At 38.8% G+C, this 12440-nt stretch overlaps 1 protein-coding gene across 6 annotated transcripts in view; it reads left to right on the forward strand.

The window, feature by feature from the left end:
* The window catches only part of UTRN (utrophin), a 386536-nt gene that overhangs the window by 251316 nt on the left and 122780 nt on the right, over positions 1–12440 (forward strand). For all 6 annotated transcript variants that reach the window (XM_056344155.1, XM_056344154.1, XM_056344157.1 and 3 more), the window contains one exon: positions 3697–3853. In XM_056344155.1, coding sequence (XP_056200130.1) covers positions 3697–3853 — 157 coding nt within the window. The remainder of the gene's footprint in view (positions 1–3696; positions 3854–12440) is intronic.

Raw genomic sequence — 12440 nt, forward strand, 5'->3', positions numbered from 1 at the left:
TCTACTGACAAGTAAGTCAATGTGAGAGAAAGATGAAAACATGCTCATAAGGTGGTAACTTAGCAACTGTTGAGTTCTAGCAAGAACAATTCAGTTGCTTGGCCTTTACTGGGTTTGATCATACTTTGGGAAAAATTAATGGCCAAAAAAAGGGGCTTCAAGCCGTTTACCCTGGCCAGCTGTGGGTTCCAAGGCAGTAATACAGAGACAGTGATTGTGCAGTGAATGCTCAGAAAAGTGGGAGTACTTGCTCTTCAGAATACGGACCCATATTCACATCTGCGTAGATACAGCATGTGCATCCCATTGGGCAGAATTAGTGTTTGCAATGTTTGTGTTACTCTGCTGGTACCTGCAATGTTTCAAAGCTAAACGTCACTGAGCTACAAGTGGAAGATAAGCAAGGAAGAGACTACTGGACCAAATATAAGACAACTAAATTAAGCTTTCAAACCTCCGTTGCCACTGAAAAGAGCACAGAATTACTGAGTTTGTGTATTCTGCCCTGCTCTTTGATTGCAGTTCATTTTTCTAAGTCATGCAGAGTGCTGAAAGCCTTTTTAGGGAGATAACAAAGCATAGAACTGGTATGAAGTTAGTGTGTTGATCTAGCTGTCTGCCTTCAGTTTTTGCTTTCTTGGTGTAAGTTTTTTCAAGGATGAATTGGAAAGCAAACCGGGATGGATTAGTCTTGAGAACAGCATATAACGCTGTTAGATGCTAGGACCGATAACTGAAAAATCTGTTTTCTTACGGGTTTTAGCTTGGGATAGTGCTTCTAAATTTTTAGGATATTTTAGAATATTTAGAATATTCTCAGTTATGTACATTCTGATGGACTTTTAATTGCTGAAAGTATGGTTCTCTCAGAGGTTTTTCTTCATCATTTCAGTCCTCAGAGCTGCTGGTGCTAGTCAGTGTTGACTTCTTTGCTACTGTGGCTAAAGGGTGTTCCAAACTGGAAAAGCAACACTCTTGTGACACATTTTAAATGCATGGAAACTACTTAAACCTATACTTGTAGTGACTATGAAACCATACTGGAGAGGACTGTACCCCTTCTTGAAATGACTTGTAGACTTATTCATACTCCTTTCTTTTTCTGTCTTTATTATCTTATTCCCAAGAAGAAAACAAAGCTGCACATTTGTGTAGCTCTGCCTTTTAAAGCCAAATATGTAGGTGAAATTCTTTTCTCCCTGGGGCAGGAGGTGTGAGAGTGTTAGTGTTTGGGGGATGTGTGTGAAAATATGGGAGAAACAGAGAAGGATTCTCTATATTTAGACCACCCACCGATCTTTTTTGATTCCATGTGTTCCCTTGTCGCTCAGCAGGAAAGTGTTACCTCCATAGCAGAAGCAAAAGCTGAGTAGGTCTCCAGCTGTGAAGAGAGCCTCTTGGGTCAACAGAAAGGGGAGTTATGTCACTTGCTGTTCTTCTGGATTATTTTATCCAGCCTGGGTGGAGGTGGCAGGGATGCTCTCAGTCTGGTCAGCTGGATGGGAGCATCTGGGCCGGGGGTCCTCAAACTACAGCCCACAGGCCGGATACGGCCCCCCAGGGTCCTCAATCTGGCTCCCGGTATTTACAGACACCCCCCCGCCGGGGGTTGGGGGGGGGAAACCAAGCAGCTGCAGATGACCTCCTGCCACTTCATCTGTGCCAGCCCCCTGGTTAAAAAGTTTGAGGACCTCTGATCTGGGCTTTTCAGGCTCATCTGGGATTCACTCAGGAGAGCTTCTGAATATCAGGTGGTTGCTGCTAGGGAATATTGTTGCTCCAAGCCGTGCTCAAAACCAAACAATGATCTATATATATGCCTTGTATTTTTATTACAGCAGATTCTTAAGCCACCACTTTGAATTGGTGAATCCTTGGAGACTGCCTTTTCATTTGTCACGTGAGCACAAGCACCTGAAACTTCGTTTCCAGCTTGTGTATCAGTTGAAGTACCAATTCCAAAACAAAGGCCAGAAATCCTGTCTTTAAAAGCAAAGAAGCCAAAGAAACATTGCAGAACTATAAATGTAGTTTATTGACTCTCTTTGATAACATCTGTATGACAAATGTAAACATGGTACTAAAACTTTCCACTGAAATGCAAATTGGAGCATACCTTGGTTCCCTTGCTCCTGTGCTGCATTTGCTTTGAATGGGGTTTACTGAATGCATGTGTCTCTGCTTCCCAGGAGAATTGAATGCTTGTGTCTACTCTACAGCTGCCACTGCATCTCACTTTTATTTTCAGTATTTCTTTTATAAGATTAGAAGGGTAAATTCAGGAGAAATCCAGGCTGATATAGTATGTTTTGCACTGTGTATTTTTTTCTTTCCCTTTAATGTCTTTCTGACATTTCAAGAGAGGTTAGCTCGGTTCGTGTTAGAGAAGAATTTTCAAGTTTCTGTTAGTGTAGGCCATTTCCTCCCCACCCCTTACTGCTCTACCCCCACAAGTTTAGCTTGCACGGAACCTGAAACCATGTGCTAGTGATATTGTCCTCTGGCATGATCTGGCATACACATGGATGCTCATTAGTAGTAGATTACAATGCATTTAATCTTGTCTCATATGCCACATCATTCACATTAATATCAAATTAGTTTTTTTCACTATTGATTTTATTGCCCTGTATATTAAATGAACAGTGAGTCACCCTTAAATTGTCTTTTAAGTAGCTACAGGAGTGTTTATCCCCTTTAGAGATTTCCAATTCATTTTGTGTACAAGAATTCCACTAAATAACTGGAGTGGAATTTTGAAGCCTCACAGTGTCAGTTTTTAAAGGTGATAGGCACTTATATGTGCTAGATGCAGTAATAAATCATGATGAATAGAGATTTCACTATCAAATTTACAGAAGCTATAGATCTTAACATTTTAATTGTGGTTGCTTCAAGAAATTCATAGAGATGCTTTATTTTTGTAACAATCTGAGTCTAACGGCAAAACTGTAAATTTAAATGTAACCTGCCTTGGCATAGATGGGGGAGGGCGGTGCCTCTCCTCTGCCTGATTAATACATCCTAACTTGATTACTGATCAGAGTTGGTGAGACAGAGTCTACGTTCTACATGAATGAAGATACGTTGTAGATACTTCTCCAGGGAGAAGCCATCAAGTCAGGGTATTCTTTAAAATGATAGAAAAAGGTATTATGGAATCTGGGAGTTTTGTCAATTAACCTGAGGGACAGATTCACTATGTTAATTCTCTAGTAACTTACCATTGACTAAAGATGTATTAAATAATCTGTCACTGATACGTTCAGTAGCACAGGCAATTTACTGTTGATCACTGCTGGGAGAACTTGTTGCTTTTGCTGCTGGAGAGTCAAGGCCCTGGCATAAAAGAGTTCAGTTTTGTGGTGCTTTAGCTCACAAAATGATGCTTGTACTTTATGCACTGCAGTGGTGGAGTCACAACAAAATACAGCATTTCTTTATGTTGCTTAGGCAGGCAGTGTTCAAATTTTTAGACGAGTTAAAGCATCTCAGGTAGATGGGGGTTTTGTCTGCTTATTTTGAATTGCTGTGCAAAATGTTTTGAAGTGGAGGATTTTTTAACACAAAGTTGCTTTGCAGTTAAACACTTGAAACATTCCTATCTTAAAAATGGAACAATTTCATTTATTTATTGCATTCCCATGCTGGTTTTGCTATTCAGGGCTTTAAATATCCTTCTATGTTCTTTCACAGGGCTCACTTGGAGGCTAGCGCAGAGAAATGGAACAGATTGCTGACATCCCTGGAAGAGTTAATCAAATGGCTGAATGTCAAAGATGAAGAACTAAAAAGGCAAATGCCCATTGGAGGAGATGTTCCAACCTTACAGCAACAGTATGACCACTGCAAAGTAAGCTGGTTAAGTTTTACAGATAAATATTCTACTGTGAATCATAGAATGAAGCTTTGCTTACCCACCTTGCCCAGTAAAGCACAACTGAGAAGCTGTCTACAAAATTTAATCCAAAGGATTTTTGATACATATGTTTAGTCCAAACACATAATTTTTTTTAATTTATTCTGATGGTTTTAGATTTCTGCCAGACAGAATTGCTGGTTTTTTCCAAATTAAGGAAGGCATACAAAAGTAAGAACTGAACAAGAGTTGTGAAAGCCATGTTGAATGTAAATTCAATAAAATAAAGTGGCTTTCTACATGTTATTGAATTGACCAGTTATAGAAGCTCCCCCTTGCCCCCCATGCAGATTTATACTGCAAATATTTTATATTTTTGTGACCCAAAACTGTTTTTGAGATTTAAAACTTGTCTTTGCCTTTTTCTGTTGAAACTACAGCAACTCTCTGGTTTTGATAGTTCTGTGCAGTTTTGTACATAATAGGGTATTAATGTTACATAATAGGATATTAATTCCTAAGTATTTTCTGACAATAAAAAACTGTTGCATCTACGACGTATCTTCATTCATGTAGAATGTGTAGACTCTGTCTCACTAACTCTGATCAGTAATCAAGTTAGGATGTATTTGCTGTTGGAAAATTCATTCTAGTAAAGCTGGTTCCATCTTACCATATTTGTTCTTTTGTATGGTGTAAACAGGGAAAGAGAACAAATGCAGCTTTTTATAGCTAATTGCATAACAACTGTGTTCCCCTCTGCCAACACAACACTGATTTTTCGGCTGTGGTGAGGGCAAAAATTGAATTTGAGAAAACACTTAGTAATGCAGAAATACTCACTCAGAATACTTAGAGAAACTACAGAAAACGTAGCCTGGCATGAACAGCAGTTTTGAGAATTAACTTTAAAATAGAAGAGCTTAAGGAGATCTGCATACATTTATCCTTAATTTAGTCTTCTAAAGTAAAGTTATTAGCATAAACTCAGGATCTTTGTTTCTTGAGAGTTCATCTCTTCCTGTTCTTATCCACTTAAATCATCATGCTCTGTTTTTAGGCACATCTGCTGTGAATGTTTTATAATGATGAAATGGTGGATTACTAACGCCAAAGAGCAATAAAAGGCTCAAACAGATCCATATATGTTTTGAAGGAGGTCAGTGGGAGGTGATAGATCTCTAACAGGTCATTTTCTAAGGGCTTGTTTGTGTCTCATGCTAGGTTATAGTATGTGCATGATAATAAGAAATAATGCTGGTAGTGCCTCTCATATGAAGATCTCAAATTGATTTATAAAAATGGGGTTATATACATCATTCCAAAGCAGAAAAATTTAGGAGCAATCATGCTGGATGGCTCATTTGAGTCACTAGTGAACTGCAGCAGTGTGAAGGACAGAACACTTCTGGGTTGTTTAGTCTTTGCCCTTTTATTTAAAGAATAGCTGATATTTTGTTATGTGTTGAGGTTAAGATTCTGGTAAGTGCATTCGGGAGCTTTTAGAGATTATTCTTTCATTTTTTGAAAAGACAATGTTTCTGCAATGTCACTGTATTGGATATAGTTGTCTGAGTCCAGTATTTCATACGAGCTGTGTTAATGGTCTGCAACACACAAAGTTAAAGCAGCCCGGTGCATCACTGTTTTTTGTACACCTATGCAAGCAAAAGCACAATGTTGCATTGCCTATATTTCTTAGCTGATGAGTGGACAGTTATTTTTTAACAGTTATTTTGGTAGGAACCAAGAGATTCCCATATATCGTGTGATGATACTGTGCTGTACCAAGCATGAATTATTAGCACATGGCATTTCACTTTGTATTGAAGTGTTGCTTATTAGTCATTGGCAGAGGAGAGGAGCTGGACCACGGTTGTCTGTTGGTTTGTGCTTCACTGCTGTTTCTTAGCAGGTATTGTTTCTTCCTGGCTGAAGCTGCAGAATACTAATAAACTACATCAAGATGAAAAGTTGTGTTTATTCAGGTAGAAGGTGAAAACTGGAGGAAAAACAAACCAAACCAAAACCCATTGGAGGTGCTTCTTCCACTTCTTCCGCACAGCTAAGTAATGGTCAGTGTGGTTAGGATGTTGAATAAGGATGCGCTTGTTTGAGGAACGCAGGAATTATGCCTGGGATTTTTTATTCTTTTTTCCCTTTTCAAAACCTTCTGACAAATCTGACCTTTCAGCAGATTCTTTGTAAAATAACTTTGTGATTCCGTGCTGTCAGTCTCTCTGTGCCTTGTGGTGGTATTACTGGCTGCAGTCACTTGCTTTTTGCATTTAAGGTACTCTTTTTAGAATATTTATTCTGTGTTAAGCTGAAACTTTTCATTGGAGATTTGAGGTGCAACTGTATCAGATAAATATTGCAGAGACATTATTTGATTTCTCTCACTCTCAGACATACTCCCTTTATTCCACCTCTCATCCCTGGCTGTCCTGGTACTTCTTTCAATGCTTCTTTGCTTATGCTTCTTCAAGTGTTAAACCTTCTAAACATTTCATGTTATTCATAAGATTTACTTTTAATCAACTGCTTTTTTATGATCCCATATTAAGCTCTTGCAGTACCACATCAGCTGGCCTTGGAAAGGTTCTCCCCAGGTCTCCCTGAGCAAGGGTTGGGTGCCTCTGCTGTCCTCTTTCCTTTAGTTTCACATCTGAGTGTTGCTTTGAAGTTGTCCTCATACAAATTGAGCGGTTCAATACCTCAATTTATCTTCTCTTCTCTGTGATCCCTTTGCTCTTACTTCCAGCTCGCTTACCTGATCTTGTCCTTGATGGTACTTCAAAAATAGAAGTGGTGAAATAGTGGCTCATCTCTGTAAGATGTGCACCCATGATAGTCTCATCTCCTACCCTTTATTTTTCGGGGTCCTCAATCCTCCTTCTGTTAGCATTGCTTTTTGCCTCTACTTGTTCAATAATCATTATTATTATTAACCTACTTCCTCCCTGCGCCCTCCCCCGATACATGAAATGACTTCTTTGCTTCAGCTTCTTGTCACTAATTCTATTCGTCTTTCCCTCTGTGTCTCCTTCACTTGGTGCTTGGCTTCAGCAGTGGTAGAAAAATAAGTACAGTATTATGTGACAGTCTGGGTTAGCTCACGCCATTTATTTGCTGCTAAGGCCTGTTTGGACAGGAGGAAACAAATTATTTGCAATTTGATTTTTAAACTTGTTTGTGTTTTAAATATCAACTATTCTCCTATGCTTTAAAAGCAAACGTTATTGACAGCAATGTTAGTCACCTGAATCAGGGCTACAGATTTAGCCTATATTTCTCAGATTAACAGAAATCTTTCAGGATGTAGCAAATACTTTTAAATTTTGGACTGGCTTTTGTGTTTTTCACCCAAACTTCTGTCATCTGTAGTAGTTCATGGTCTTATCACATGCTAAATGCTGAGCACAGTTAAGCAGTGAGAACATTCTGTCTGGGTGTTGAGTTGTGCTCTGTGTTTGGCAGGGGGCAAGGCAAGAGGAAGCTTAAATATGGGAAAATGAATTTCCTATTTTAGTTATTCTCAAAATTTCTTTGTCTTTGTGAGTGGACTGTGGTGGCACTCCCAAGAATACTGGAAAATTCATCAGTGCTTTGGGATGCTGAGAGGAAGTTTAAAAGTACCTGAGTTAAAAAGTGATTGTTATGAAGTGTACCCAATAGCTGAGTCTACATGTATCACACTCCTGGAGTGTAGAAAACTTATCTGCAAAGGTACTGACACAAGGAATGGCTTATAGGGAAAAGAAAATGATGACATCTGCCTTTACAGGGTTTATTGCCAGTGGTTTTTCCCGTAATTCCAGTTTCTTGCTGTTGCTTGTCCTTACCAGCTCGGGTTTTCCCTTTCATTCTGTTCTTTCTCAGTTTTCCTTATGAATGCTTATTTAGGATTTTAAAGTGTGATGCAAATTTTGATTAGCTGCGTAGTCCATGTAAAAAACCCCAAACCCACCCCACAAAACAACCAACCCACCAATACCAACATCAAAAACAACCTCACCCCCGTAATCCCAAAAGACAACCCTTATGTCAATATTTTATTCTGCTGAAAAGAAGAGGTACAAAAGTACAGTGAAAAATCAGTGGGCTGGTTTTGTGCCTATGGAAATAGCTAGTCACACCTGTGTACAAAAGGAGACAACGCAGATTCTGACACCTTGTTCTCTGGAGATGCACAGAGAGCTTTGTATCTTGCTTTTCTGCTGGAAGAGTTCCTGACTGTAGCTTTTTGAAAGTGTGCTTTTGCTAAAATACAAAGACTGCCTATATTTTATAAATCACTGTGGTTTAGCTTTCAGAGAGAGAACAGGACATTTCAAATTAAGCAGAAATGGGTACCCTCTCGCATAAATCCTGTTGGCATCTGTCTGCAAAAATGAACAAATGTCTAGCTAATGCTAAATAATGCATGTGTCTTGGATCACAGAGATGCTTAACTTAGCTTCGTTTGAGCTTGGAATGAATTGGCCAAGGACCTGTGAATGTTTGATTGATAATTTTATGTCTATGGGTAGGTCATTAATATTTCAGATGCTCTTTAAACTTCTTCAGGCTGCTGTCTATGTATTTCATGTTTCAGACTTGGTTTGTTAAAGTAATCAAATGCTGAAAGATGCAAATATTTAGTTCTGGTTTACTTAGCTGTTGTCACTTTTATAAAAAAATGTTATCATAGCCAACGGGAAACTGCTTTCTACTTGTTGTTGTCCCTTCAGGGTGCCTGTAATACCATTGTTCTCTTTACCAGCAGGAAAAGTCTGTGAGGAGAAAAGATTTTTCTAGCCTTAACTTCTCTGTGCTCTTTCAGTGTGCCTGCCTGACTTCAGTCAATGGGCTTATTAAATTAAGTCCTACTTAATTATTCTAGATTTGTTTTTCTTGGGTATTTTCTATATTAAAATCTGCTTCCATGTTAGGAATTAACTGCAAGAATCAAAAGATGAGTATATTGTCATCAGTACTGCCCTAGTCTATGCTCTTAATTACAGTCTAGAAAGGGCTTTATTAATTTGTTATGCTTCATCACATAAGACATGAAGAATGCATATAATTGGTCCTGTGTACAGGTGGTCAGCTACTTGCTGAAGTATAAATTTTGACTGACACGTGTGCTCTGAGGGGGTCAGAAAGGAGAATTAAAAAGTCTGAGGTTGGAAGAGGAGGATCAATACAGCCTTTTGCTTAGAGGAGGAGCTGCAACCTGATCTGATGGACAAGGATGTGATTGAAGCAGGAGCTTGAGCGGTCTCTATCATGTCGTGAAGTGGCCCTTCAAAGTAAGGATGTGTTTTTCAAAAACTATACGCTCTATCAAGAGGGGAAATAGCCTCCCCACTAGTCAGTCAGCATTACTGAATGTTTTGAGAGCTCCTTAAGTAAACTTGTAATGGATAGGAGTTTTTTAAGGACTCTTGGAAGTTTTTAAGTGCGGTGCATATTTGAGAATCCAAAACGTTGATTAATGGTGAAAAAGAGAGATTGTCCAGTACAAAGAATTGTATTGTACAAGAATGGTACAATTAATTGAGCTTTAACTGAGGCTTTTTCCTTTGAAGTGTGTTTAGGAGGAAGAGGTGGAAATTGTGGGTGGGAATATTTTGTTACAGGAAAAGAAGCGTAGTTAATGCCTGAAGTTAAATGAAGAGTTCTCAAGTGGGCCTGTCTGACATGAAGCCACTGCTCACTAAGGATTTACTCAAACTGATTTGTGTATCACGTAAATGAATCAGGAGTGTATCGCTCTGCTCTCCTGGGCTATTTCTCCAGAAGAATGATGTGTAAACAAAAGCATGGCACAAAGAATGAAGTGTTAGATTAGGATGTATTTTTACATTGACAAAAAAATGTTGCTTCTGGCTGTATTTCAGCTTGTTCCCAGAAGTGTGGTTGTCTTCTGATAAGTTAGGAAAGTTGCAACAGATCAGTACTTAAAATAAAAAGTAACTTGGATAACGAAAGAACAAAATATTCTGTCACTGATGCAGAGTAAACCAGATTGTCTTACTGTGGAAAAAACAGTTGATATGCACTTTTTTATAGATAATATTTTTTATATTTTTATATAATTTTTTATAGATAATAAATAAAATATTTCTGTGGGCTTGCCTTTTTGATACTCTCATTTTGATAATAGGTATTTATCAGTATATACATCTCATGTTGCCCTTTTCTGAGGATCTAGTGTGTGTTTTAATCAAAGACTCCTATATAAACTTTTAGGACCTCACTGGGTCTCTTTTAAGCCAATGAATAAAGCCTATTCTTGAAGGTTTATAGTTATCCTCAAATATCTAAGAGGATGTTCTGACATTGCTGTGGAGGGAAATGCGTGTGACACAAATCAGGCTTACTTTGCAGAAACGGCACAGCAATCAACATTTCTGTCTGTCCCTTGAAAGGCTGCAATGAGTCCAGTGTTGCTTGCTGCTCCTTGTCTCACATCCCAAAAGACCACCCTGCTTCCATTATTATTATTAGTAGTAGCCCATCTACTACTAATAAATTCTCAGAACACTTTGATGCACTAGGATGTATCAGACCATCCATTTCCACTCCTGTGTCTTGAGCTGGAAGACCACGACTGGCTGTGGCCTGACCTTCAAGAGTGAGCCATGTGCATAGCCAGTGAAGGTGGTAGAGCACAAACATATCGGTGATCAATTTCCATAAGACAGCTATTGTATTCCCTTAACTACCTCTGTTGTTCATCTCTCTGCATTCACTATATCCTTATGGAGGTGCAGTGGCTGGTATTGCATGTGGTACTTAAAATGAAGTTGCATCAATTTTTTATACTGTAGTAAAACAATGGCTTTTTGTCTTGTCCCTTCCGATGATGTGCAGCATTTTCTTGGCTTCTTTGGTTTTTTGGGATTTTTTTGGTTGCAGCTGCATGTTGAGCAAATTATTTCGGAGACCTGTCAATGAAACTCTCAAGACCTTTTTTCTAAGCCATAACTGCCCAGAAAAGAATTCAGGGATTTCAGTACAGTGTATGCTTTCTTAGGATCAGATGATGTTTCATTTGTATTAAAAAATGCTGGGTATTACCTGAAACCTAAGGACAGCACATCAACAGATGAGCTCTGGGTCACAGAAATGGACTTGTGCACGGAAATGAGAGAGGACATTTCTCTGCATGAAAATATTTTTTTGCTGGGGTCTGTTTTTCCAAAGGCAGAGAGCCAGGAAAAACCCACCAGCACAGCAGCAGCAAATCTGTTTTTCCAACTGCAGAGAACCACTACAGAGCTGCAATAATACAATGGCCATTGTTATATTTTTTTCAGGAGCTTTCATACCCTGTATCAGGTGGAGCTGAAAGTTATTTGTCCTGCTTGTACCTTTCTTATTCTGACACCAGTTTGAGATGCTTTTGGTATAACAACAGAATCTTCTGGGGTGTCCTTGATTTTTCTGTGGTCTGTTTTGATAAATTGTACCAGTAAGAAGAAACATACTATATTTAGCAGAGCTGGTCACTTGTCATTCCAGGTGTGGGATGGAGCTTGCAAGGATTACTCCAAATCTTTTAAGAATCTCTGTGTAACTGAGCCTTTTCCATATGAGTTTTGTGCAAGTGCTAGAGAGTTTTATCCTCTTTCATCCTGTGTTCTCAAAGGGCAGAGTATCCTCTGCATCATTGTTTTGGAGAAAACTGAACGGCAGCATTAGTTGACGATGCACTCCATATTCTTATGTACACAGTAAGAGAGAGGCTGCTGCCACTTTAAAATCCCTCTGAAACTTTGTCTGCATTTGCAGGCATGGACTGTTGAAGAATCAGTTTTATTTTCTGTTAAGGTTATCTTCATCTAGATCCTGCTTCTTACTGCTGCAGGCAGACTCTTTAGGGGAGAAGAATATTTATTCCAGTTAACTCCTGAACTATTGGATCCTCAATCCCTTGTTATTACAGCCAGTAATCCACCCTAGGAACATCAGCAATAAATTGGAAAAATTGTGTTGCCATGGCAGCCGCCCACTCCTGTTTTCATGCAGATTCTTGAGATTAAAGGCTAGGCTTCAAAATGTATGTACAAAATAGGGGAGGAAATAGGATTCTGCTTTTTCTTGTATTTTTGTTATTTTTCCCATTTTTTGCTTTGCTGCTTTTTTAGAATGCAGCAGAAATGAAAGGAATTGGTTTAATGGGCAAAGTAACCTTGCAGGGGGTGTTCTGGGTTTTGGGGTTAGTTGTTTGTTGTTGTTGTTGTTGTTGTTTACAAGAGCTCTTAACCTCAGCTATTAAGTTTTCTTAGAAAGTTACCACACCATCTGTATTTTCTGACTTGGCTTTCGGTGGATGTCATTTATCCAGGGTGGGTAGTGTGAGGGGCTGTGAAACTGCTAGGAACATTACTAGAAGCAGCTTTGTTTTCTGAAGTTCTGGTCTTTCAATTTTAGCAGGAAACTGTGTCTAAATCTAAAATGGTGCGTAAAGATTTGGAGCTTTCTTTTTAGGAAAACTGCTGGAGGTTATGTTTATGCTAACATGTTTCCTGCAAAGTAACTTCAGTGCTGTGCTTCAGAAAGGTTTACTGTGTTTAGGATTCCCACTCCT

This window comes from Falco biarmicus, chromosome 6, assembly GCF_023638135.1.
Source record: "Falco biarmicus isolate bFalBia1 chromosome 6, bFalBia1.pri, whole genome shotgun sequence".
In the NCBI taxonomy this organism is placed as follows: Eukaryota; Metazoa; Chordata; class Aves; order Falconiformes; family Falconidae; genus Falco; species Falco biarmicus.